Raw genomic sequence first — 26966 nt, 5'->3', positions numbered from 1 at the left:
TCCTTTTAAGTTCCTCAATTTTCCATTTCCAGTTTTCCCTCAGATTTTTTAAAATTAATTATTATTGATTCTATTTCCACTTTTAGATCTTGAACTATTTTTATCAATTCCACTCCACTATTTGTGTTTTCATAGATTTCTTTAAGGGATTTATTCATTTCCTCTTTAGAAACCTCTATCATATTCATAAAGGCTATTTTAAGATCTTTGTCTTGCAATTCAGCTATGTTGCACTTCTCAGGGCCCACCATGGTAGGGTTGCTTGGCTGTTAAACTCATATGTCAGTGTCTAACTCATCCAGCATTGGAGAAGCTTCTTTCTGCAGCAGATAGGGATAACAGAGACTTACAACCAGATATTACACAGAGAATGAGCGACCTTGGAACACTCAGGCCTAAATTGGATGTTTCCCTTAAGGTTCCCCTTGACCCTCATTCTTAGATCTCTGGGAACCCTGTGGAAGAGGAGGATGGAAGAGTATAAGAGTCAGAGGATGGAGAACACCAAAAAAATCAAGATTCTCTAAAATTAAGAGTCTAAATCAACATGACCAAAGCTCATATGAACTTGCAGAGACTGAAGCAGGCGCAATGGGTCTGTACCAGGTCCTTTGCAAATATATTATGGTTTCCAGTTTAGTGTTTTGTTTTTGTTTTCCAAGACAGGGTTTTTCTGTGTAACCCTGGCTGTCCTGGAACTCCTCTGTAGATCAGGCTGGCCTCAAACTCAGAAACCCATTTGCCTGTGCCTCCTGAGTCTTGGAACTAAAAGCATGTGACACCACCACCTGGGTAGTTTAGAATTTATTGGATTCTGAGTGTGTGAATGAGTCTGTTTCTGTGCCTTCTCTTGGCACTGCTCTCCTTGAGTTTGCTCCTTTTGTCCAATTCCAATGTGTTTGTGTTTGTTTTATTATTATCCTTAGAAGCCTGTTTGCTTCATGTGTTTGTGTGTGTGTGCGTGTGTGTTTTCCCCAGATGGTTGTGAGCCATGATGTGGTTTCTGGGAGCTGAACCTGGGTCTACGAGAGCAACAAGAACTCTTACACCACCGAGCCATCTCTACAGCTCCCTTGTGTGTTTTCTAATGAGAGAGGTACATAAAGAAAGTGGATTGGGACGAGAAGGGAGGTAGGGAGAAACTGGGAGGAATAGAGGGTAGGGAAACCATAATCAGAATTGATTATATAAAGGAAAAAGATGTTTTAATTAAAAAAATTTAATCTCTTTAAAAGCATCTTAGATTTGTGTTAACATTCTTCGTTCCTTCCTCCTCATCCTCCTCTTTTCTTCTTTTGGAGACAGGGTCTCATAGCCTAATCTGGCTATGTAGTTTTAGGGAGGACCCCAGCCCTGGAGTGCAAAGATTATAGGAGGTGTGAGCCAATGTACTTGGTTTATATGGAACTGGGCATCGAATTCTGGGTCTGGTACACACTAGACAAACACTATCATGTGAGCTACATTCCCAGCCAGTTTTATCTTCTAGACATATTTCTTATGTCATTTTGCTGTAGAGAACTTGCCATCAAAACCTTCTGAAAAATGAAGATAATAAATGGTCTTGAGCCACCAATATATTTTTGTTTTTAATTCGATTGCAGTACTGAATTAAATATATACTTGAAAAATCATCCAGTGTATATTAATGGCATCTTTCAATTAGTGCCTTGGTAGTGTTAGCCTTTGCTTCAGCTCACAAGGCACAAACTTTGAGAATCAGATCTAGTACCACAGTGGGAACATCATCCGTGAGCTCCATTGCCAGGAAGAAATAATCATGCTTAACCTCATATTTAGACCAGTTCTCAGTAAAAACTCATAGATCAAATACATTTTAATTAAGTCTTCTATTGTATAGGTCATAACTGAGGTGAAGCAACCTAAGAAACTTGCCTGTGTTACATCTCAATGTCATTTGACTTTATGAGCATAAGATTTTGTGTCACATTTGAAGCTTTTTAAAAAATATTTTTTATGTATGAATGTTCTGTCTGCATATATGCCTGCATTCCAGAAGAGGGTATCGGATCTCATTATAGATGGTTGTGAGCTAACATGAGGTTGCTGGAAATTGAACTCAGGACCTCTGGAAGAGTAGCCAATGCTCTTATTAAACACTGAGCTTTTTTACTTATATTTATTTATTTTTTTTTAATTTTTTAATTTTTTTTTGTTTTTTTGAGACAGGGTTTCTCTGTGGTTTTGGAGCCTGTCCTGGAACTAGCTCTTGTAGACCAGGCTGGTCTCGAACTCACAGAGATCCACCTGCCTCTGCCTCCCGAGTGCTGGGATTAAAGGCGTGCGCCGTCACCACTGCCCGGCCTTATATTTATTTATTTTAGATATATGGTCTCCTATGAATGTGAGATCCTGCCTTCACCTCCCAAGTGTTAGGGCTATAGAGTACATCACCATGCCCTGTTTCTGTGGTGCTGGGGCTTGAACCCAGGGTTTTGTGCATGCTGGACAAGTACTCTACCAACTGAGCTAACTCACAGTCCTGGGAGCAGTGCTTGTTCAACGTCTGTTTTGGATTTTTTTGAGGAAAGAGTCACTATAGAACCCAGGCTGGCCTTGAATGCCAGGCACTTCCTCCTGCTTCAGGCTTCTAAGAACTGGGATTACAGGTGTAACTTGAGGACCTAGGTTCAAATCTCTACTACCCTTATTCAAAGCTGAGTGTGGCCCACAAATTTCAGACCTGGATTACATATCAAGGCCGGTCTCAATAACAAACAACGCCCCCCAAACCAACAAGACTCGTGTCTGTTGATGGTGGGAATACTTGGTCACAGTTTGGTGCTGCCACCTTCATTAGTGTTCAGGCACCAGCAGTTTGCTTGCCCATCACAGTGAACAGCCAAACATGTAGTTTTACTAAGAAAATTGCTTTGGTTCATGGATACTTTGAAAGAATACTGGGGCCTGAAGCTGATACTCTGAGAGCCATTTATCTATTAGCTTAATCAAACTCATTTTGGATGTGAGAACTTTCTGAAGCTAGGGACTGTTCTGGCTTAGTGAACCCCAAACTTCCACTCATCCAAATCACTTTGGGCATGTCCTCTTCCTATAAATTCAGACTCACAGAGATGTCCTTTTGTTTTAAAATAGACCTTTGAGAGACATTTATGATTCAAACTATATCATTTTTATTGTATTTATTGTAGGCTATGTTTCAGATAACTCAGGTGGTAGTGTGGAATGAAAACAGGCAGAATGGAGCTTTGGAAAAAATATGTAATACCAGCCCCACCATTAAATATACAGGCAGACTTCCTTGGTATTCGGATTTAGGTGAGTGTATTAAATGGGTTTGGACTAGAGGATTAGTCCTCTCAGTCAGAGTTGTAGGCCTCTTACATATTTTCTTATTTAATATGTTAATATAAAATACATAATAAGTCTTAAATATCTTTCAAAATGAAGCACTTGAAACTTTATATAAAACTAATGCAAAGCCGGGAGGTGGTGGCGCATGCCTTTAATCCCAGCACTTGGGAGGCAGATGCAGGCGGATCTCTGTGAGTTCGAGACCAGCCTGGTCTACAAGAGCTAGTTCCAGGACAGGCTCCAAAACCACAGAGAAACCCTGTCTCGAAAAAGCAAAACAAACAAACAAAAAAAAAACAACAAAACAACAACAAAAAAACTAATGTAAGATACAAAAAATAAAAAAAATCCATAAAAACAGTAAAGTTAGAAGTACCAAATAGCAGTCATTAGGACTGGAGCGATGGCTCAGAAGGTAAAGACACTTGCTTCCAAGCCTGATGAACTGAGTTTGATTCCTGGAATCCATAGGACGGAAAGAGAGGAATGATTCCTAAAAATTGTCCTTTGGTGCTGGGGCATGCTCCACCTCATCCCTTACACATACACACACACAATGTAAAAGAGTTAAAAAAAAAATTTCAAACACTTTATGGTAAATACCTTTATTTTAAAAAGTTATACATGCTAGAAAAAAGCATAAATGATACATGTAAACAATTGTTTACCAAATACTTATTTTTTCCTTGAAAAAGGTGCAAATGATGTTTAAATGTAAACACAAAAGTTGCCAAACATTTTGTTGTAGGGGAGAGGAAGAAGGTCAAGGTTATTCCTTTTGGTTGTGGATAAGTCTCATTCAAAGGTTTTCCGCAAAATACATTGAAAAAAAAATCAGTCTATCACTACAATGGGGGAGGACTGTAGGCACTAAAATTTTCATTTATTTCCTTAAAAATGTTAACCTTTCATCAGAAAGTGCGACTTAAGAGACACAGTAACGGTGGCCTTATAGGATGAAAGACTGAGATATGATTAGCATGAAACTCCAGATCGGATTGGATGCTTTGGCTGGCCTGACATCCCTTCACTTGTACTGCTCACATGAACTGGAGACAGCTTCCATTTAGAGCGTTTTACTGAAGGTCAGCTCAGATTCACCGGCCGGAACAGCCAGTGTAAACTGAAAAATAGAATCCACTGCTGAAGAGAGGTCACTTCTCCTCGGTGGCCCCTACTGACAATGAGAAGACAGGAAAGAAAGTTGCAGGGGGACATCTGTGAACAAAAACTCTTTCAGAGTTGCACTTGATTTTACCGGAGTTCTCAAGACAACGGAGGAGACTCACACTGATTTTAGAAGAGGCACTGAGCAGAGACCTAGGTACATGTGGCAGAAACTATGAAAATGTCACAAGACGGAAAGGGAAATGGAGTAGAAAGCAAGTTCAGTTAGAGATGTAAACGTTATCTGGTGAATGAAAACTGTAGCTTGTCCTGCTTTTACGGATTCAATATTCCTTCTGAAGTGTCCTATTTAACGAGATGTTTTCTTGTTTTTTCTTTTACACTTAAAAGAAATTTTATTTTAAATTAATCATACTTGTGGGGTACTTGTGTGTTTGTGTGTGTACTGAATGCACAGGAGTGCAAGTACCTGCAGAGGCCAGAAGAGAGTTCTGGATCCCCTAGCTTAGCGGTTCTCAACCTGTGAGTCATGACCCCTGTAAGTATGTGTGTGTGTGTGTGGGGGGGGGTGGAATGACCTTTTCACAGGGGTTGTATATCAGATATCCTGCATATCGGATATTTACATTACAATTTATAACAGTAGCAAAAATTACAGTTATGAAGTAGCAAATGAAAATAATTTTATGCTTGGGGGTCACCACAACATGAGGAACTAATTGTATTAAAGTATTGCAGCATTAGGGAGGTTGAGAACCACTGACCTAGCTGGAGTTACACACAGTTGTAAGCTGCCAGATGTGGGTGCTGCGAACTGAACTTGGGTCCTCTGCAAAAGCAGCACACAACTCTCGCCGGACCGTTTCCAGTCCCCTTTACATTTCGGAGTGCTCTAATATTTAGTGCAAGAATAGTAACTAGCGAGTATACTTTGCATATCTGTCTTTATCACTGGCAATCTTTGTAGATGGATAGTATCTAATTGGAGTAACCATAGCCCTTCTGCCCTTATCAGTATTTTCAAAAACGAAACCAAATCTAGAAAGCAAAGTAAATTTTGCAGCTTGGAATTTTTTTCTCCTTTTTGCCCCCTCTGGTACAAAAGATAAGTTAAAAAACAAAACAAAACAAAAAACCCCAAAACCCAAAACAACCCAACCAACAAAACAAAAACAAATCACCATCAAAACTCCATGATAAATTAAAGCCCAAAATAAACGCTCTCTGCAGAGAGCAGAAAGGTGTTGTGCAAAGGTGGCGTCTGCAGGTGAGTTCTGTCGTTAGACTTGTAGTTCTGTATGTTGAGGCACCAGCAAAGAATAACATTTGTTCTAATGTTTTCTCGAGCTGTACAAAGCTTCAAAGTCAAGGCTCTTCCAAATATAAAGGAGCATATGCAAGACCTTTTCCTGTGTTCACCATATATGGGATTCACAGTGTGTCATTTTAATAACTCCTACACCACCTCCTAGCCGACGATAATTCATCCCTCCATATAACCTGCAAAGATAGAAACAAAAGCATAGTTTCTAACTGGAAAAAGCACTGCTCCTTCTCAATGAAGACGTCACTCACAGCATTTTCAGCTTTATGTAACTCTCCAAAGATCAGAAGCAAACTGATCACAGTCAAGCAGTAGAATTAATGCAGACCAGAGCTGGAAAGCTCTCTGTGGAATGAGGCCGTCTGCTCACCTTTTGTACTAGAGCTTTACACACAGACCGGCTTCTAACAGACTAACCTTATGTTCCACACTTTTGTGTCGAATTTTATGCCTGATATTTATTTTCCCAGACACATTTTCTCTTTGCCTAAAACTAAAATTAATCAATTATTAATCAATGTTTTATTTTCTGAGACAGGCTCTTGCTAGGATCTTCCTAGACCTACGGCTGGTATTATAGGTATGTATTACTGTACCAGCCTCAATTACTTTTATTTTTTTATTTCATTTTATTTTTTAGCTGTTTTTACTCCAGTCTGGTTGCTTCAAACCCGTGGCAATCCTCCTGCCTCAGCTTCCAGAGGGTTGGGATTATAGGTATGAGCCACCAAGACAAGCTGCTCAGTTTCTCCCTTCCTTTTCCCTCCCTCCCTCCTTCCATTTCTTTTTGTGTATCTGTATATACTGTGCAAAGGTACACACATGTCTGGAGACAAGAGGTCACCTAAGATGTCATTCTTCAGAAGACATCAGTCTGGTTTGTTTTTTGAGACCTGGTCTCTCAGTGGCCTGGCACCTAAATAGCAGGCGTGGCTGACTGGTCAGGGAGCCCAGGGGTCCGCCTTGTCTCTGCCTCCCCTGCTCTGCTATGTGTCTGGCTTCTTATGTGGGACTGTGCATGAAATCGGGGCCACATGCTTGCACAGTAAGCGCTTTGCCAATGATCCTTTCTTTCCACCCATCAGTTCTCTGTGTTTATTTCTTGTTTATGTAGCATCACAGCAGCATTTAGTTTGTGATTTGTGAACAAGATCATCTTCAAAGCTGAAGACTTTCAGGGTAAAAAAAACCTACCTCCTCATTCAGCAATGAGATAAAATTGATTTAGGATGTGTAGTAGGTATGATAACACATACCTGTAATCACTGACCATGGAAGCATGAGGCAGGATGATTATCTGAGCTTAAGGCTAACCTTGGCCTACATAGTTCTAGGCCAACCTGGGCTATTTTCCATACCTCTAATCCTAGCACTCGGGAGGCTAAGGGAGGAGGACTGCTGTGAGTTTGAGGGCAGCCTGGGCTGCAGAGTGGGCTCCAGGTTAGCTTGGGCTACAGTTGAGACCCTGCTTCAAAAAGCCCAAAACAAAAACAAAATTAAAAAGTTTGGGCTCGGCCGGGCGGTGGTGGTGCACGCCTTTAATCCCAGCACTCAGGAGGCAGAGGCAGGCAGGTCTCTGTGAGTTCGAGGCCAGTCTGGTCTACAAGAGCTAGTTCCAGGACAGGAACCAAAAAGCTACGGAGAAACCCTCAAAAATCAAAAAAAAAAAAAAATTTTGGGCTGGGCATGGTAACATACACCTTTAAGCTCAGCACTCGGGAGATAGAGGCGGGTGGATCTCCAAGTTTGAGGTCAGCTTGATATATATAGGAAATTCCAGAACAGTAAGGCTACAGGAGAGACCCTGTTTCAAAATATGAAACAAAACAAACACACAAAAAACTCAAACCAACAAAAAGTTTGACATACTTTTTGAAACTACAGAGATTTAGGTATCAACTTCTCTGTAGATTATTTTTAAGAAGTTTATGAATTCACCATACACCACTAACTCGAGTGATGGCTGCTGATAAAAGTCTATACATAAATCACAGCAACTATGAGACAGGAATAAATGTAGCTATTTCTTAAACTGTGCTCTACTCTGAATTCCCACAGAGAACTGTATAAAGGAAAGAACATTCTGCAAATGGCAGGCTTTTCTTTGTGTAAACCTGTTCTTCTCTGTCCTCACCATTTCATGGGGCTTCCCAGGCCGCCCTTTACAGAAACATTCCTCCCTGCCATCTTAGCCCCCTTCTGAGCTTGCTGTCACACAGCACCTCCACCTAGCATGACACTACAATGCCAGAGCTGGGACTGCAAGGAAGCTGTCCCCTTTACTTTTGTTTCCTCTGGGATCAGAATATTCAGTAAATCTAATGAACTGGTCATGAAAAATGTAATGTCTGAGCAAAAAGTACCATGATGTTATTAATCTGACCTCAGTAATTTGACTGCTCAGTAGAGAATCTCAAGACAGTGCTCTCAGTCTCTGTAAAAGGAACTGGAGGGAGTGCTTGCTCAGCATCTGCCTCTGAATTTTGAGATAGGGAGAACGCTAGAGGTTGAGGTCAGGCTCTCCTCCAGCTAGGCATGTACTCTACCCCTGTGCCCACCCCTGGGCCTGAGGAGTTAAAAGAAACATAAAATCTATAAAATGAAGTTCAATATAGCTAAACTCTCAGAAATAAGGTATAGCTTCCTACCTAAAAGTGAAAATTAAAACAGGCTGGATTTCACAACAGAAGACTCTATAGCAATACACGTTTAAAAGCTAAAGAAGGAATAGGCTTTAAAATATTTTTTTTTTGAAAGTAACTACACTTTTCCCCCCAGAAATAAGGCTTCTCAAAGACAAGAACCTGTACGGACAAACTGAGAACTGAAGGCCCAGGCTCTGAGTCTACTGTCACTAGCTTATTTAAGTGCCTTTTATTTTCATGGTGTTCTGGTTTTGCCATTAGGATGTGAAGAGAATAGAAATGATAGTGTTTTCCTCACCTCTACTTATATAAAATGAGATGATTATTAGAAGAATTTTGGAGTTTTTTATCAGACACTTTAGAACAGCAAGTTAAAATGCATCATCATATCTGAGTCAACTCAGCTCTCTTCAGGAAACCACACGAGGACTTCAGGGCCCTGGCCATCCCAGTTTTGGTGGTCATGATCCTTCTCGAGCTCATAATTTGAAGTCAGTAATGAAAAGACTTGCAACATGAAAAGGTTACCTCCAAGTATTGGCATCTGGGTCGAAAACTTCAATGGTCTTCAAGTATGTAGTGCCGTCAAAACCTCCCACTGCCATGAGCTGTCCGTTGACCACTGCCAGACCAACCTATAAGGGCAGAGCACAGTGGCGTTGAGAAAACCACTGGGGAATTGTAAATTTCTCAAACCTCTTATGGTTTCATTTTATAGTTTACATGAATTCAGAAGGAAAAATTAGCAGTAATCTATGACATTATGGGAACCGTTAAATTCTGTACCAAATTACTATACGTACACAAGAATCAGAGCATATATTTGTAAAATTTAGGAAGCCATTCACTACATGTGAGCGAGAACCACCAAACTATATCTGAGCCTGCTTTGCTCACTCGAATCCACTTTCTAACAACATGTCACCCCTGCCCAGTGACAGGTTTAGGTCCATAGTGTTATTTAGGCCTGCCAGAAATCTGTTAGAGGCACCATGTTTGGCCTCAGCTCCCACATTTCCCTCTCCTAATGGACTCTATGCTCTAGTCATTCTACTGTTAGGCTCTGAGCTAGCGTGCAGGTGTTAACGCGTGTGAATTAAGCCCATCTCCCATGTCCTTCTGGCACATACACTACGAGCACAGCGCATCTTTACTGCAGGTACTGCAGACACCTCACTTTCCTTCAGACTAAGAGCTCTAGAAGGAGAATTGTGTAGACATTTCTGCCTTCCAAATGAATGGAAATACAATCAACATGAAGCAGTGAGAATAATAGGAATATAACTAAAAGTCTGTTAAGTTTCCAGTAATAAATGGCCACAGATATGTGAGTCTTTCACTTGCTGGTGCTTTTCAGTAAGGCCCCTTGATTTCTGCAAACCAGATTATGGAGTCCTTAGGGACTGTTTGCTTCTCTTTCCTATTGAGTATGTGTCCTCCACTGAGGGATTCCTGCCATGATTAATGGCTAATGGGTTAGGTTTTGCTGAGACAAACATTCCCAGAAGGGAGGATTTTATATTCTACCTTGGATAACTTTTAGTGACAGGTCATTCATTCATGGTTGAGATCTTGACAACACTCAGCAGATCTGGCCTTCACTGTAGATGGGACAGACTCAAACCAGTTTTGGAAGACTCATAGAAGGGCCAGATGTTTTACCTAAATATTTGCATTAGTATGCAAAGTCTACTAAGAAAAATAGCTAGAAATATTACATAGGAATAACTAGTACTGATATACAGAACTTAAATAGAGGGGTATAAACAATATAGGGAAGATACCTTCTGGAGAAGTAGCTGATAGAAGATAAATAATAAAAAATAACTACATAATTAAATATATGAATGGATAGAAAATATCTTCACAGAGCATTCCATCTGAACACCCCTTCCATGCTTGTTTACAAAGCTCTCGGCAGCTGGCACTTACTCCACTCCTGCGGGACGTCATGGCCACCACGGGAGACCACTGGTTAGTTCTGGGGTTGTATCTCTCAGCACTGCTAAGCTCTGTAGTGTCGTCTCTCCCTCCTACAGCATAGATCATGTCCTGGTACACTGCACAACCTAGGTGTTTCCTTCGGGTCCCCATAGGGGCTATGGTGTGCCATCTGTTTTCCTGAGGATTGTAGCGCTCCACTGTAGGGAAAAGAAAAGACCAGTAAGTGACCACTAATCTGCTCTCTTCATAGCCAAAATACGATGGCATTTCTTTTCAGTATAGAATCTGATGGGAACCAGTTTCTTGCAGTCAACTTCTGAGGAAAGGACATTAGTTAAGTTCTAGTTTTGGCCACATAACTAATTCTGTGTGCTTATTCTCTTCAGTGGGGTGGAACTAGATTATGATTTATAAGATCAGTTTAGCACTAAGATTTTATTGTAATAATTGGACAGCTTCTGTACTCTTGTACTCCTCAGATTACTCATCTAATTACTTATTCATGGAGTCTTGCTCTGTGGTGCAGGCCTAGAACTCATTACATAGCTCAAGCTGGCCTCAAACTCATGATCCTCCTGTTCCTGCCTCCCAAGTGCTCTCCCATGCCAGTGTCTTTTAAGCCTCTAAAGAGGCATAACAATGAATCTCATGGGTGTGCCACTGACACATCCTTAGATAAAAATACCTACTATGTCTAGACAGAAAAGGCAAAGAAGCTTGTAGTTCTAAGGTTTTATTTATTCTTATATTAAAAAAATTATTTTTTATTAAGGGTAGGTTGTGATTATGGGAAGAAGGGAAGTCATTATTTAGAAAGTAGATTTTTTTTCAGTTGTAGCCTACACCTTATTTATTTATCCACTTATTTATTTAATGTGTAAGTGTTTTGCCTTCATGTATGTATGCACACCCTGTGCATACCTGGTGTCCTCAACAGATCCCCTGGAACTGGTGTTACTGGTCATCAGTCACCATGTGGGAACTGAGAAGTGAACCCAGGTCCTCTGCAAGAACAAGTGCTATTAACCATTAATCCCCTGATCTATCTCTGCAGTCTCAAATTTTTTTTTAAAAAATTCAGTATAAGTTTCTAGCAGCTTATAAAGTATATAGAGAAAGAAAACTTTGGGAAACATACTAGAAGTCATGAATTGCATTTCCCTAGAGAGAAAAACATAACATTTTCTTAAATATCAAATACATTCATGAATATATGTGCAAAACAAATTAGACTTAGTGGGTTATTAAAAAAAGAAAAGAGATAAAAGGGAGGGAATGGGGAGGAGGGAGTAGATCTGGGAGAAGTAGGAAGGTGAACATAATAAAAATATACTGTATGAAGCCGGGCGGTGGTGGCGCACGCCTTTAATCCCAGCACTTGGGAGGCAGAGGCAGGCGGATCTCTGTGAGTTCGAGACCAGCCTGGTCTACAAGAGCTAGTTCCAGGACAGGCTCCAAAACCACAGAAAAACCCTGTCTCGAAAAACCAAAAAAAAAAAAAAAAAATATATATATATATATATATATAGTATGAAATTCTCAAAGAATTAATAAAGATGTTATAGTGAAAATTATAAAATAACTTGAGCTTTTTATATTTTGTATAAAGGGTGTCTTAGGGTTTCTATTGTTGCAAGGAAACACCATGACCAAAGAACAAGCTGGGCAGGAAAGGATTTATTGGTTTACACTTCCAGATCATAGTCCATCACTGGAGGAAGTCAGAATAGGAACTCAAGCAGGGCTGAAGTCTGGAGGCAGAAGCTGATGCAGAGGCCATGGAGGAGAGATGCTTACAGGCTTGTTTCCCCTGGCTTATTCAGCCTGCTTTCGTATAGAACTTGGGACCACTTGCCCAGGGATGGCACCCCCCCACCATGGGCTGGACCCTTCCCCAATGATCACTAATTGAGAAAATGCCTTACAGCTGGATTGCATGGAGGCATTTCCTTATCTGAGACTCCTTCCTCTCTGACGGCTCTAGGTCATGTCAAGTTTGCACAGAAAGCCTGCCAGTGCAGAGGGATTCTCCCCAGAAAAACATGCTGCTTTGGGGACTTAGGCTGCCTTACGAGGAACTAACCTGTGTTGAGTGGAGACGTTCCATCAGAGCCACCTACAGCATATAAGAACCCTCCCAACACAGCCACAGCAACCCCTAGTCTTCTAGTACTCATAGAAGCCACCCGAGTCCACTTGTTCTCCTTTGGATCATACCTGCAGGGAGGAAAAACATTCCTGTTGGCCCAAGTAGTTTCCACAGGCCTGAAATCACAAGAGATATAATGGATACAGAGATTTATCATAGATTTAAAAAAATGTATGGGCACACACACCTACTACTCATTTTTTTTAAAAGCCATATTTTGTTATTTGTGACAATACGAAGAACATGGGGGACATTTTGTTAAGTAAAATAAATCAGACACATGAAGAAAAATACCATATCTTGAAGATAGAATCTAAAATTAGTCTCATTTGTAGAAGCAAAGAGTAGAATGGACTCCTCTCGCAATGAGGGGTTGGCAGGATCAGAGAGATGCTGGTCAAAGAATAAGTTCAAGAAATCTAAAGTACAATAGGTGAGTAGTTACTGTTGAAACTGTTGAGTGTAGATTTTAACTGTTTTCGCCAAAACCCCCAAAGTATGTAAGGAAATAAATCAGTTAATTAGTTTGACTTAGCCATTCTACATGGTTTAAATATTTGAACATATCATGTTTACCACAAATATATTTTTAATCAATTAAAGAACAGATGGTGGGGGGACATAAAATGGTAGAAGGACAGAACCAGTCTCTCAAAGTCATCTGATCTACACACACACACACACACAAACACACACACACACAAACACACACACACAAACACACACATGTGTTGTCTCTCTCTTTCATAGTAGGCCATTTAGGGATATATAAAAAAGCAAAAGAACTTTGTATATTCATTTAAAAAAATAAAAATTATTTTGATTAAAAATAAGTCACCTCTCAACAATATTGAGGCAAGAGACACCATCCTGTCCGCCCACAGCATAGAGAAAACCTCCAAGTACTGCCACACCAACACTTGTCCTGCAGGTGCTTGTAGGGGCCACATCACTGCTCCACTGGTTTGTTTTGGGGTCATATCTGCAAAGAACACATTGAGAGCTTGTATTACACGCTAGAGCTTGGCTGTGTTTATGGTATTTTGTGTGGAATAATCTTTTTGTACACTGTGAAGATGTGTCCTTGCCAAGGTGCTTTCTGATTGGTTTAATAAAGAGCTGAGTGTCCAGTAGCTAAGCAGTAAGTGGGTTAGGTGTGACTTCTGGACACACAGAGAAAGAAGAGACAAATCTAGGCATGAGAGAGACACCAGAGGACATAGAAAAGAAACAGGGGGTGTAAGACGGAAGAGGTAAAAAGCTACAAGGGAAAACACAGATGAATAGAAATGGGTTAATTTAAGTTATAAGAGCTAATGGAACACGCCCAAGCCATAGGCCAAGCTTTCATAATTAATAATAAGTCTCCATGTCAGTTTTTGTGAGCTGATGGCCCAAATAAAAATTCATTTCAGTATTTGGAGCATATAAGCATATATTTCTATTTAAGGGCTGTTCTTTCCCTCAAACAGGCTGACTAATAATCAAGCATATGAAAACCGAACTGAGCAGTGCTGGGGATTGAACAGGGGGCTCACATGCTAGCAACTGTGCTGCTATAGACCTATACCCCAACCTAATTAACTTTTTAAAATTTTATTTTAACTTTTATTTTGAATATATTTTTCTTTAAAATATCAGGATGCTACAGAATTCCATTTCAACTCTAGTCTCTTTCCATTTGGATTTGACATACATCCCTTAAGCCTCTGCAATAAAATATATTATCTACTCGTGCATTTATTTAAATGCAGGAATGTTTATTTACATAATATCACACACTGTGAAATTTTCTCCTCTGATGTATTTTTGAGATATTTTTGTTAATATAAGTATAGATTTTTCCTTTGAACTATTTTGTTATATTGTAATGTGAGATGCACGGTTTAACCCAATTTTTTTTAAAAAAAGACTTATTTTTATTATATGTGTGTATGTCTATCTGTGTGCATGTGCCCATGAGTGTAGTACCCACAGAAGCCCAAAGAGGGTGGTGGAGCTCCTGAAGCTGGAGCTAGAGATGGTTGTGAACTGCCCAACTGGGTGCACGAAACTGGATTCAGTTCCTCTGTAAAGGTAACAGTGTTCTGAACCACTGAGCAGTCTTTCCAGTCCCTTACTCCTATTCTCATTGCTATATTCTTAGGTTGTTTCTGACACTCTGATAATTAAAATCAGGAACTACAAGGCCGAGCACATAGCTCAATAGTAGAGTGCTTATCTAGCATGTACAAGACTCTTAACCACTAAAAACAAAAACCCAAAAACCAAAAACAAAAGAATACCAAGCTGCTCCTTGTATAGCTATATCCATTTTTACTTTTTAAGTTTTCATTACTTTTTCTTTCTTTCTCTCTCTCTCTTTTTTTTCTATTTTGCTGGATTTTTTTGCTCTTTAAAAGCATGGTTTGCTTTCTCTCTCTTTTTCTCTCTTTGACACAGGGTATCACTATGTATCTCAGACTGGCCTTGAACTTGTGATTTCTCCTGCTTTGGCTCCCAAGCACTGGGATTACATGTGTGTGCCACCTGTTGCTTTCATTTTTCTTACTTTCAAAAGCATGCAGCACCGGGCGGTGGTTGGCACACGCCTTTAATCCCAGCACTGGGGAGGCAGGGGCAGGCAGATCTCTTTGAGTTCGAGGGCAGACTCTATAAGAGCTAGTTCCAGGACAGCAGGCTCCAAAGCTACAGATAAACTCTGTCTTGAGAAGCCAAAAAAAAAAAAAAAAAAAGCATGTAGCATATCATTCATATGTTTGTCTCTGTGTACTACCTTAGTTACATTTTATACATTTGGAATATATTAATTTAATTGTTAAGCTATAAATATTTAGTCATTTGAACTTTGATTTATTTTGCCCACTGATTCATGTCTAAGTGTCATTCTACCTGTCATCTCCCCCCTGCCCCCCTCCCCCCAATTTGTAGAGCCAACCCTCTGGTTTTGTGTTTTAGCTATGTCATATCTAGAACCAATATCCAGAACTGGTTACACTAGGTTTTATAAATATGCATTGGAACTATGATAAAATCATTGTAGGTCAACACTGCTTAATGAAAGAGAGTGTGTGGCAATAAGAAACTTAAAAAAATACCACTCACTGTAGAGTTCCAATGTGCCAGGTACCTCAACAATTGACTAGTACAACATGTACAAGCATACTTAAAATATTCATGAAAGAGCAGAGAAATGAGTAGCTCATCTGTAGTCAAAGAAGGTTTTATGCAGGAAGTAATATTTCAAATCTCATAAGCCTTAAAGTGTCAAAGATATTTCAGGGGAGAAGAACAGCATGCATATATGCAGGGATTGAAGAAGGCAAGACAATGGCATGTCCAAAGAGTTGAAGCAATTTGTTGTATCTGCAGTTGCAAGCTTAGAAAATGGTGTACATGGGGAAGAGACCAGAAAGATTGGTAGAGATCAGATCACAAAGATCTTGTGTGTCATTCTAAGGAGTCTAGACTGTTAATTGGTCTCACAGATGTAAGACTAAAATAGTAAGTCACATCTGTTTCTTAATTAACATCTCAAACAAAATCATAGGGACAATAGGGACTTTTTTCAAATTACCCTTACCTTTCAACACTGTTGAGATAGGAGGATCCATCATGGCCGCCTACTGCATACAACAGGTCATCAAGAACACTGACTCCAACTCCACACCGTCTTTTACTCATGGAAGCCACCATTCGCCACTCATTGGTCTGTGGGTCGTACCGTTCAACACTGGAAATGGCGTCTCCACTACACCAACCACCAACTAGGGAGGGGCAGAAATTGTTAAGAGAATACCTGTTCTAAGGTAGACTGCTAGGCTCTCTGTGACCTAAAGCTCTGACTCTCCAAGCACATGGCAGAAGCAGGTCAAGTTATAGTCATCAAAAGTCACCAACAGTTACTGGGCTGTAACCTTGATCTTGGATTTCAGTCTCCAGAACTGAAAGAAAATTCATTTCTTTGATCTGAAGTACTATTTTGTTATGGCAGCCTGGGTAGACTAGTATAGTGAGTATGATTTAAAATAACTGCCAAGCCAAGTTCCATTATTCTTTTCTAAATGACCAGGGGGGTGGGGCTGTGGTAATGGCAGATATATTAAATTTTGCTTTCAAATCATCCCCATTTCAACATAAAATAAGAGTGATTCTGAAACATAAAAAAATAAGATTATTTTATGCTCAAAACACTTTGGGAACTATTAGTTTTAAAGGATGTCAAATAAATTCCTGAGCTACATTCAGAGCAGAATAATATTAACTACCTTCTAGATAAACCAAAAGTTCATTTTCTTTATTCCAAATCTCAACGTGATATAATTTTACTTTACTGTTGTTTCACTCAAATTAGAAGAGTCACCTAGTACTAAACCACAGCCAGTCTTGTATACAGTAATTTGCTTAAATGTGAACTGTGTAACGGGGCATATATAAGGAATTTCAGTATCAGAGAAAACATCCTAAACTCTAAAATGGCCCTAGGCTGGAAATGTGAGGGCTCATAATCTTTGAGATCAACCAATCATTAAATCTCTGGCACAACTAAATAGTGGAAAGCTTAAAACCAGCTTTATATTGGACTGATGATTTCATATCAAATTAATGCTACCTGGTAAGTGGTATTCTTCAATATCAAAAGGGAAAAAAGGGACCGTTCAGGAACAAAACTTCAATCTTGCCTGTTGACTTAGAGAAGTTAGAGACCATGGTGGTTTTGTGTGCACTGTGATCCCCATATCACATGGATGACATAATCAGATATTAGAGACTTAACTGTGGATCTCCAAAAGTCATATGTTGAAGTCAAAGTTCCACTGTGACTGGAGACTGCCTTTAAGGAGGTAATTAAAGTGAATGAAGCCATAAAGGTGGACCATTATAGTAGGACCAATGAGAGGAAAAGACCTCAGAGACTTGTCTCATCCGTCACTCACACAGAGAAAAGGCCGTGTGAGGCCAAGGGCACAGAGGAAGGTACTCTGCATGTGGAGGAGGGAGGTAGGTCTCAGCAGCAGGCAACACTGCTGGTACCTTGGCTTTGGACTTCAACCTACAAAATTATGAAAAGACAGATTTCTTTTTCTTTCTTTCTTTCTTTCTTTCTTTCTTTCTTTCTTTCTTTCTTTCTTTCTTTCTTTCTTTCTTTCTTTCTTTTCTTTTCTTTTTGGAGAAAGGGTTTCTTTATGTAGCCCTGCCTATCCTGGAACTCACTCTGTAGACCAGATTGGCCTCTAACTCAGAGATTCATCTGCCTTTGTATCCTAAATGCTGGGATTAAAGGCATGTACCACCAAACCCAGTTGAAAAGACAGATTTTGAAGAATAGCCTTGTTGACTTACTTTGTATATCTTATCATCGCAGGTATCACAACTATGTAAATGATTATTCAAACATACCTGAGAATATTTGTTTAATTGCAGTATATTAAAAGATAAGCCTGTACTGGACATGGTGGTATATAGATAGAAGATGATGTGGGAGGACCTACACCATATAGAAAATTCTAGGACAGCTTGGGCAACACAGTGAGATTTAACTTAAAGAAAACAAAAAACTAAACAAACAAAGATTGGCACCTGCAAAGAGCACTTCTCCACATCGAATAGGTTTCCGTGGCCTTGTCCTTGGTCCTTGCATTAGTGGTCGTTCTTGAGGCAATAGGAGGTAGTTTTTAGCCTCATCTACCAAGTCTCTGTAGAAAAATAACTTTGCATTTATTTCAAATGACTAAATAATGTTGCAAGTTAAGTCCCTGTATGATGTAAGAAAACATGTTAGTAAAAGGGAACAAGCACAAGTTAAACCAAACCCTGTTGCCTGTCAATACTGAAATTGGCACAGACATGAACCACGATGCAAGCCACACTAGGATTTCTGAGTCGATGGCATTTCCAGCGTAACTTCATACTTGAGGCTAATTCTAACCTAAAGCTCAACAATCAAAGAACAGAGAACATCTTACCCCTTCCCCTAAAAAACCAACACGTCACCAGCTTGCTTAGAGAGTCTACAGGTGTCTGGAAAGGACATCAGTGAGAGCAGTGGGTATTTGCTAAGAGTGCTTTCATACAACTGTTCACTGACATAAACAACACATTTCTCAATATTCCTTTAAGAGCACAGCCTAGAGATTGACATAGTACAATATTCTGCATATGAATATTTTAGGAGATTCAGTTTCTGATTTATGTAAATTCTACCATACTGTTATACTTCAACTCCAAATGTACCCTGAATTACTGTGTTTTGATTTCTCATTATTTACACTACAACGAGTAATTCATACATGATTGGTGCTATGCACAACCCAAAAATGTATTTTCTCCTCTTTATTTGTCCTAGTAACAAAATAAACAGAAAACAAAACAAAAATTAAAAGGAAATCAAACCAAAGATTAGGGTTTTTTTTTCTAGTTCCCCAAACTTGAAAGATAGACTCAGTCAGCTTTTACTATAGACAAAGGCTCTAAAAAGACTGCAGCACAGGTAACACTTAGCATCCAACAAAGAATTAACTGCAACAATACGGCGACCTTCTAGTTTCTGCTTTAAGCTCTTAATATACGCACTCATATAATTAATAGGCATGTGGAACGGGTACTTATTCTCTCGCTCCTTACAGATGAAGGAGCTTACAGAGTAAGCACTGCCCAGTGCCAAGGCTAGGGTGCCAAGGCTACGGTACCAGGCAGGCATCAACTTCAAAAGAACTTTACTTCCCATATCAGGATCAATATAATCTGTTTTATGCTTAATTGGGGGAGGGATATCTCTGTATTATTTCTTTATATTTCATCCTGTGTTAATTTACATATTTCCCTTCACATATAATTAGGGAACTGACCGCTAGTGATCTATTCTGTTCTATTTTTACAAATGTAAAAGTTTTTATTTAACTTTTATCTATGCGTATGGGATGCAAGTGTCACAACAGAGATGTGCAGAAGTCAGTTCTGTTCTTCTACCATGTGGGTTTTGGATTAAACACAAGTTGTCAGGCATGGTGGCAGGCTACTGCATCCACTGAGCCATCTCATCAGTATTCCCCACCCCAAACATGTACTTTTTCAAACTGAAAACACAAACATCTAATCTCAAATGTTGCATTTCTCACTAATGGCAAGCCCAAGATCACAGAGGAAATGCAATGGATTATATGCCCTACCTATGTTCTAGGATCTGGAATAATTCCAAATTTCTTTATCTATTACAGAGATAGCTCAGTAAATCAATAAGGTCTTCATTCTTAAGACTATCTGGAAATGATTTCATTGAGATATATCAATGACCTTCCCAAAACTATGTAAGGAGGGGCAGAACTTTTAACTGTCTATAATCTTTGAAGTGAATCTATCCTATTTCTGTTAGACATTATGTGATCAATGAGAAAGTACTCAGACAGACTCACGGCATTATTTATTTATTTCATGGAAAAACAATAAAAGAGAATTGACTTTTCAAAGTCAAACATGCATCAAAACTTAGAAATCTACTTCTTTATTACCACTTCTCCAATAAACACCACACATTAAAAAACAAAACAAAAGGGGCTAGAGAAATGACTGAGCAGTTAAGAGCACTGGCTGCTCTACCAGGGGACCCAGTTCAATATCCAGCACCCACATGGCAGCTCACAACTGTCTGTAACTCCAGTTCCAGGGGACCCGACACCCTCACACAGACATACATGCAGGCAAAGCACCAATGCACATAAAATAAAAATTAATAAATAAATATTAAAACAACAAAAACTCCTACGGGAACAGAATACTCAAAGCTCAGTCCTGTCTTCCTTCTCCCCTTGACCCCAGTCCAGAAGAAAAACTTGTTAAATACTGACTACCCTAGTTTTGGCATAAGAAATACAATATTCAGAAGCAATACCAGTAAGGAGAAAAACAGAAATTAGAAATGTTCAGTTGTTGAATTTTCTTATCCACTCATACCTGCATTCTTCATCACTTTTAATGAGAGGATCAGAGCCGACGGTGCCCACCAGGAACTTGGGACTAAGCAAAGGCAGGCGAACATGCTGCAGCACCTACGGGATAATAAACACAATTAAGGCATAGCTCCCATTACAATTTGTTAGGAGTACTGACTCATGTTTACTGATTGTGCAGCCAGAAGTTTTGGGATCTAATTGGACATAATCAGTTTAGAAGGGTGTAAGGGATAAAGAGTAAATCTAAAATTTATTCTATCAATTCAGTAATGTAGACTAGTTACAAAACCATATACATACTAGTATCACCTTAGAATGCTACTTTAGAATGCTGTCATCAATAACTTCTAAACTCTTAGACTAGACTTTCCAGGTTGCAGAGATGTCTCAGCAGTTAAAAAGTAATTGCTGCTCTTGCAGAGGATCTGGTCATAATGCCCAGTATCCACATGTTGGATGTAACTCCAATTCCAAGGAATCCAAAGCACTATTCTGACGTTTGTGGGCACCAGACACACACATAGTGTACTTACATACATGTAGGCAAAACACTCACACATATAAAATAATAGAATAAATAAGAAAATATTAAAAAAATACACATTCCCCTTATCTTTAATTTTGTTTTCTGCATTTTCAGTTATTGGTTGTCAACTTTGGTTAGACAACAATAAGTGAGAAATTCCAGAAATAAAAATTTGTAAGTTAAGTAATGTTTATTACAGTACTACTATAAATATTGTTTATAATTAGTTACTGCTAGTCTTTACTGGATCTAATTTATAAAAAAACTTTATCACAGAATATATATATATATATATATATATATAAATTTTTTTTGTTGTTTTTTTTTGTTTTTTCAAGACAGGGTTTCTCTGTAGCTTTGGTGCCTGTCCTGGAACTAGCTCCTGTAGACCAGGCTGGCCTCGAACTCCCAGAGATCCGCCTGCCTCTGCCTCCCAAGTGCTGGGATCAAAGGCATGCGCCACCACCGCCCGGCCTGGAATATATATATTTATACTGAAAAAAAAACCACAGTATATATAGGGTTTGACGTTTTAGGCATCTTTTAAATATCTTGGAATGCATCTCTTCTGAATAAGGCGGACTACAGTCATGACAAGAATGAATCTTAAGCATGTGACCGCTGAGTCCACTCACTTTTCCAAGTGTGGTAGGACTTCCAACCTAAGGGAGCAGATACATCCCTGCTTTCTTTTGTAATTTTATATAATTTCTAAATTGTGTAACAGTTCAAACAGAATGAATCCCAAACAGACAGGAAGCAAAGGAGCAGTAAGTTTCCAACAATAAGCAGGCAAATGCTTCTGAAGGTTTACTGCCTAGATCATGTGGAAACAAGGATTGTTTTGTCTCTGTACATTACTTGTGTCTAGTACAAAGCAACCTCTCGGAGAAGCATTTTGATTCTTACCTGGGGTAACTGAGGACGCCTTTCCTGAATACTGTATTTGACCCAGGCCATCACTGCATTGAACACTTGTTCTTCACTCCGAACATTGAGCTCATCACTAGATATTATATCAATAAGTTGGTTGGCTGGAAGTAACATAAATTCTTCACTCTCCATTACCTGCTCAGATTTAGGTAGGAAAAAAGGAACCTATAAGCACAATTTTTGCCTTTATTTGTTTTTGTTGTTGTTGTTATAGGGAAAAATTATATTCTACAATGGAGCTAGTGTTTAAAACGAGGAGGGCAGGAGACATGGCTCAGAGGTTAAGAGCACTGGCTGCTCTTCCAGAGGTCCCGAGTTCAATTCCCAGCAACCACAAGGTGGCTCACAGCCATCTGTAATGAGATCTGGTGCCCTCTTCTGACCTGTAGGCATAATTGTATACATAACAAACATAAATCTTTAAAAAAAAAAAAAAAGGAGAAAAAGAAAAGTTTCAAAAGAGAATAAAGGAGAACAGGAAATACACAATGTTACCAAAGTTAATTCTTGTTTAGTTAGTTTAAAAGTTTTTCCCTTTAAAAAATTAACGAATAAGATAAAAAATTATATTCAAAATAAGCTACACAATCATGCTAATAAATTAAAGCTTCATAGTGATAGCAGGTTTATAAATTCCAGGAAAAGCTTTTAGAGGAAGATCAGCTGCTAAAAGGACAGAAACATGGATTCAGTTTACAAGAATATAAAGTTACCACTGCATGCATAAATATAATGAAGAAAAAATTGGGCCCAGGGAAACTTCTGAGGACCAAATCACTATGAGATAATAGTCTAGTGAGAAATTACACACATTCATGCTTACTTTTACCCAAGTCTTAGAGAATTATCAGAATGGAAATGATGTGGCAATAAGGACATTGCTTTGTGCAGGCCAGCCATGACTTTGAAGATTTATTGTGATGTAGTGGATAGGGTGAAATTGAGGGAAGGGGAACACTATTGCTACCCTCTAGGTAGTTTCTCTATTACACTATACATGACGTCTTATACTGCTACAAGTTCAGACTCTGTGTTGCCTTTAATGAGCACAATACATTATTTTGGGGACAGGGCTATTTTTTTTTTTTTTTTTTGCTTTTTCAAGACAGGGTTTCTCTGTGGTTTTGGAGCCTGTCCTGGAACTAGCTCTTGTAGACCAGGCTGGTCTCGAACTCACAGAGATCCGTCTGCCTCTGCCTCCCAAGTGCCGGGATTAAAGGTGTGCACCACCACCGCCCGGCCTGGGCTATTTTCTTGTTCATCAAAAGGTTAGAATAAAAAAATAAAAAAATAAAAATAAAAATAAAAAAAATATAAAAAACCAAACCAAAACAAAAAAACAAAAAGGTTAGAATATTTAGCAGGACATGATGGGGCTTAATAATACTCTAAACATTTGATCAAGAATGTTTTTTTCAAAAACATTAGAGAAAATACAAATCACAAAATTAGCAGTCAGGAGCCACAGTTATTTATTACCTTTCATGGCACGAGGATTAAAATGATCTGACTTTCTAGGGGTCAGGATATTCAACAGTTGACCTTGACACTTCACCTGAATAACTAGTTAGCCAGATGAAACAGTAATGAACATGGTTGCATTGCACCTCCTGTGAAGGGCTGCCAGATTTAGGGGAACCCCTCATAAACCAGGGCCTATCTACATCACAAACAATGTGCTGCTTTTCTGGAATTTATATTTAACTGGAGCCCATTTTACTGCACAACTCTAATTTGGGTGCTGTGGGTTCTTCAACGTCCAGAAAGCACATTTGGGCCTACTTCTAATAAGAGTTCCGGCCTCTGCGGTCTGCAGACTTCAGCTGCGGCTACCTTTCACTGTCTGCTTATGTATTTCCCAGTTTATTTTTTTTTAAGTTCAAGTTTGGTATTGTGTATCTTTAAAAATGCCTTAACATTCTTTTAAAATTTCATCAGAAGATAAATTTTTCTATTATATGGATTAAAAAACAAATATCAGCAGGCTGGGGTAAAAGGCTAGGGAATGTAGCCCAGTGGTAAAAGTCTTACTTAGCGTGTTCAAGGGCCTGGGTTCTATCCCCAGCACTATAAACCACCACGAGGTCTGCACTGAGATTTTCTCTTGCAATAGTCAGAAGGGCTGTAATGAATAAAACGAGCTAAATCAAATGCTGAAAAAAAATGAGGGTAGGAAAGACCTCTTATGCATGGTTACTAGGAACATATATTAATTTCGCTGCTATGGAAAGTGGCATGTAAATTCTCAGAAACTGAAGGAGAACGATCCTGTGGCGTGACTTAGATACACAATCAAAGGAGTCACCGTCAGCATGAGTAGATACCTGCACAGCCATCTTCACTGCAGCAGTGCTCACAACAGCCAAGACAGGGAGTCCGTCTCGGGTCCATAATGGACAAGTGAAGAAAATGTGGTATACACAGTGGAAAGGTTTTCCGTACAGAGTACAAAGTTAGCTGCCCATAGTGGCTCTGTCAGTAATCTCAGCACTTGGATGGCTGAAGGCGAAGCATTCCTGTCAGTTCAAGGCCAACTTGGGCTCCTTAACACTACTAATCTGACTGTTTTCTAGTATCAAAATGCTTATACTTAAGGCCAATGACCTTAATATTAATTTTCAGATGCTTCCTGGAAATATAATATACATATAAGTAGGAAGTATATGCAATATATATTAAGCCTTCTTTTTTTTTTTTTTTGGTTTTTTTCGAGACAGGGTTTCTCTGTGGCTTTGGAGCCTGTCCTGGAACTAGCTCTTGTAGACCAGGCTGGTCTCGAACTCACAGAGATCCGCCTGCCTCTGCCTCCCGAGTGCTGGGATTAAAGGCGTGCGCCACCATCGCCCGGCTTAAGCCTTCTTTTGAAAAAACTTATTCATTTTATTACTTTTGTGTGTATGAGTGTTTTGCCTGCATGTATGTGTGTACCACGTGCATGCCTGGTGCCCATGGAGGTCAGAGGATGTCAGATCCCTGGGACTGCAGTTATAGACAGTTGTGAGCCGCCATGTCTGTGATGGTAATTGTACCCAGGTCTTCTGCTAGAGCAACAAGTGCTCTTAAGTGCTGAGCCAATGCTCCAACTCTATGAAAGTCCTCTTAAAAGAGACTCTTTGCACTGCTGACCCTACGCTTCTGGTTTTCGTTTCTCCTTTTCTACTACCCAGTGCCAGTCACTCCATTGCTAACCACCCATCAGTACTGGGAAGGCTGCAAGGCGCTCTTCTATCTTTGTAGGGCTCTCATTGGCATTATTTAATCACATTTATGGAGCTGTTTTAAAAACAAAAAAGCTTCACATATTTAGTAGCTAAATCTAATTTTTTCCTTTATGGCTTCTAGGTTATATCTCACTTAAAAGAGACTTGAACCAAGAGTTAATCTCAGGCTAACCCTTCAAGGAATATAGATCCATAGAAAGAGTTGCCTATCCAATATCAAATACAGAACCTCAATCCACCTCTTCAAACTCTTCTGCTTTCTAGTACACATAGTATAAGTTCTTGAGAATGCCGGTTTTAAAAGTTGGTGTAAAGAGTTATCTTTATAGATACTGCCAAATTTCCTTTCAAGAGGTCATGTCAATGCATATTTATACCAGCAACGAACCTATGTTCCACAGCCTCACCAAGAAGATATATTACATTTAAGGATAATTGCAAATCAAAAGATGGTGCTTTGACCAGATATACTAGGTGTGTCTACAAATGCTAGCACGTAAGGGGCTGATGATGGCTGATGCTGAGTTCAAGGCCTGGGCTGAAAAGTAAGACAGCATCTCAAAAAACAAAACTGGAGGGAAAAGGCACTTTGGTGAGTTGTAATTTGTCTTTTCGTTTTTTTTTTTTTTTTTTTGAATAAACAAGTAAACAAGTGGACTTTCAGGTATTTAAGGACAGTCTGAATTTCTCTCTCTGTGTATTGTCTATTTTTCTGCTAGCTCACTGGTATGAATTACTGGTGCTCTCAATGCATTAAGCAGACCAGCCTTTTGATAGTAAATAAAGGTTGCAAATATTTCCCTCAATTTGTATTTGGCCTTTGTTTTAGTATCACAAAAAAATTCTATATGTGATAAAATTGATGGTTTTGACTTTTAGTCTTTCTAGTTTATCACTTAGAAATGCTTCTTCATTTCCAGATCAAATAGAGATTGTTTCATATTATTGCCATGCTGAATAAATAATAAAAGTGAATTTAATGAAAATTCTTTTGGTATCATCTAAATTTCTTTTTTTTTTATTTACCAAATAGTTGGTGTGTAACTTATCCTGTTGAATAAACTGTCTAATCAGGAGGGAAATGTTATAGGAAATCACTTCTCTCATGTACAAATAAACCATGTTTTGGCTTATTAATAAACCCTTTATGAAGATGATTAGGGAGAAACAACTTTTGCTGGTAGAATACAATATTGGCCTTTAAAAATCACTAGTAGGCGCCAGGTGGTGGTGGCGCACGCCTTTAATCCCAGCACATGGGAGGTAGAGGCAGGCAGATCTCTGTGAGTTTGAGGCCAGGCTGGTCTACAGAGCAAGTTCCAGGACAACCAAGGCTGTTACACAAATAAACCCTGTCTAGAAAAAAAAAATCACTAATAGGCGTAGTATTTATAGCAACCTATTTATTTGATACTGTAAGCAAGAACCAGAATACAAGACAGGAGTTAGTTTAGGAGAACATAAATTCTGAATTTATGTTCATAAGAGAGCATAAATTATGCTCTCTAAAATTAAAAAGTATTTATTATTATTATTGTTATTATTGTGTGTATATGTGCTATGGCACAAGTGTGGAGGTCAGAAGACAACATTCTCTTCTTCCACGATAGGTTCTGGCGATACAATACAGATTTACCAAACTGAACTATCTCACTGGTTCCCTGTGGTGGTTTGAAGGAAAATGGCCTTGATGGAGGAAGGGTGTTACTGTGAGGGCAGGCTTTGAGGTCTCTTTTGCTCAAGCTTCCCTCAGCATAACTCTGAGTCGATTTCTTGTTACCTGCAAGATGTAGCATTCTCAGCTGTAGCAT

The 26966-nt window shown here is 39.2% G+C and overlaps 1 protein-coding gene across 2 annotated transcripts in view; it reads right to left on the bottom strand.

Annotated features, from left to right (window-relative positions):
- Nucleotides 1-3935: 3935 nt before the first annotated feature.
- The window catches only part of Klhl20 (kelch like family member 20), a 46305-nt gene continuing 23274 nt past the window's right edge, over nucleotides 3936-26966 (bottom strand). For both annotated transcript variants that reach the window (XM_057770813.1, XM_057770814.1), the window contains exons 4-12: nucleotides 21911-22069; nucleotides 20477-20571; nucleotides 18107-18222; nucleotides 16110-16293; nucleotides 13365-13508; nucleotides 12461-12594; nucleotides 10366-10574; nucleotides 8962-9068; nucleotides 3936-5964 (exon numbers count right to left, since the gene is read on the bottom strand). In XM_057770813.1, the coding sequence (XP_057626796.1) occupies nucleotides 5880-5964; nucleotides 8962-9068; nucleotides 10366-10574; nucleotides 12461-12594; nucleotides 13365-13508; nucleotides 16110-16293; nucleotides 18107-18222; nucleotides 20477-20571; nucleotides 21911-22069 (1233 nt within the window). In that variant the 3' untranslated portion in view covers nucleotides 3936-5879. The remainder of the gene's footprint in view (nucleotides 5965-8961; nucleotides 9069-10365; nucleotides 10575-12460; nucleotides 12595-13364; nucleotides 13509-16109; nucleotides 16294-18106; nucleotides 18223-20476; nucleotides 20572-21910; nucleotides 22070-26966) is intronic.

The sequence above is a fragment of the Chionomys nivalis genome, chromosome 5 (assembly GCF_950005125.1).
Source record: "Chionomys nivalis chromosome 5, mChiNiv1.1, whole genome shotgun sequence".
Lineage (NCBI taxonomy): Eukaryota > Metazoa > Chordata > Mammalia > Rodentia > Cricetidae > Chionomys > Chionomys nivalis.
This window is presented reverse-complemented; position numbering and strand designations above follow the sequence as displayed.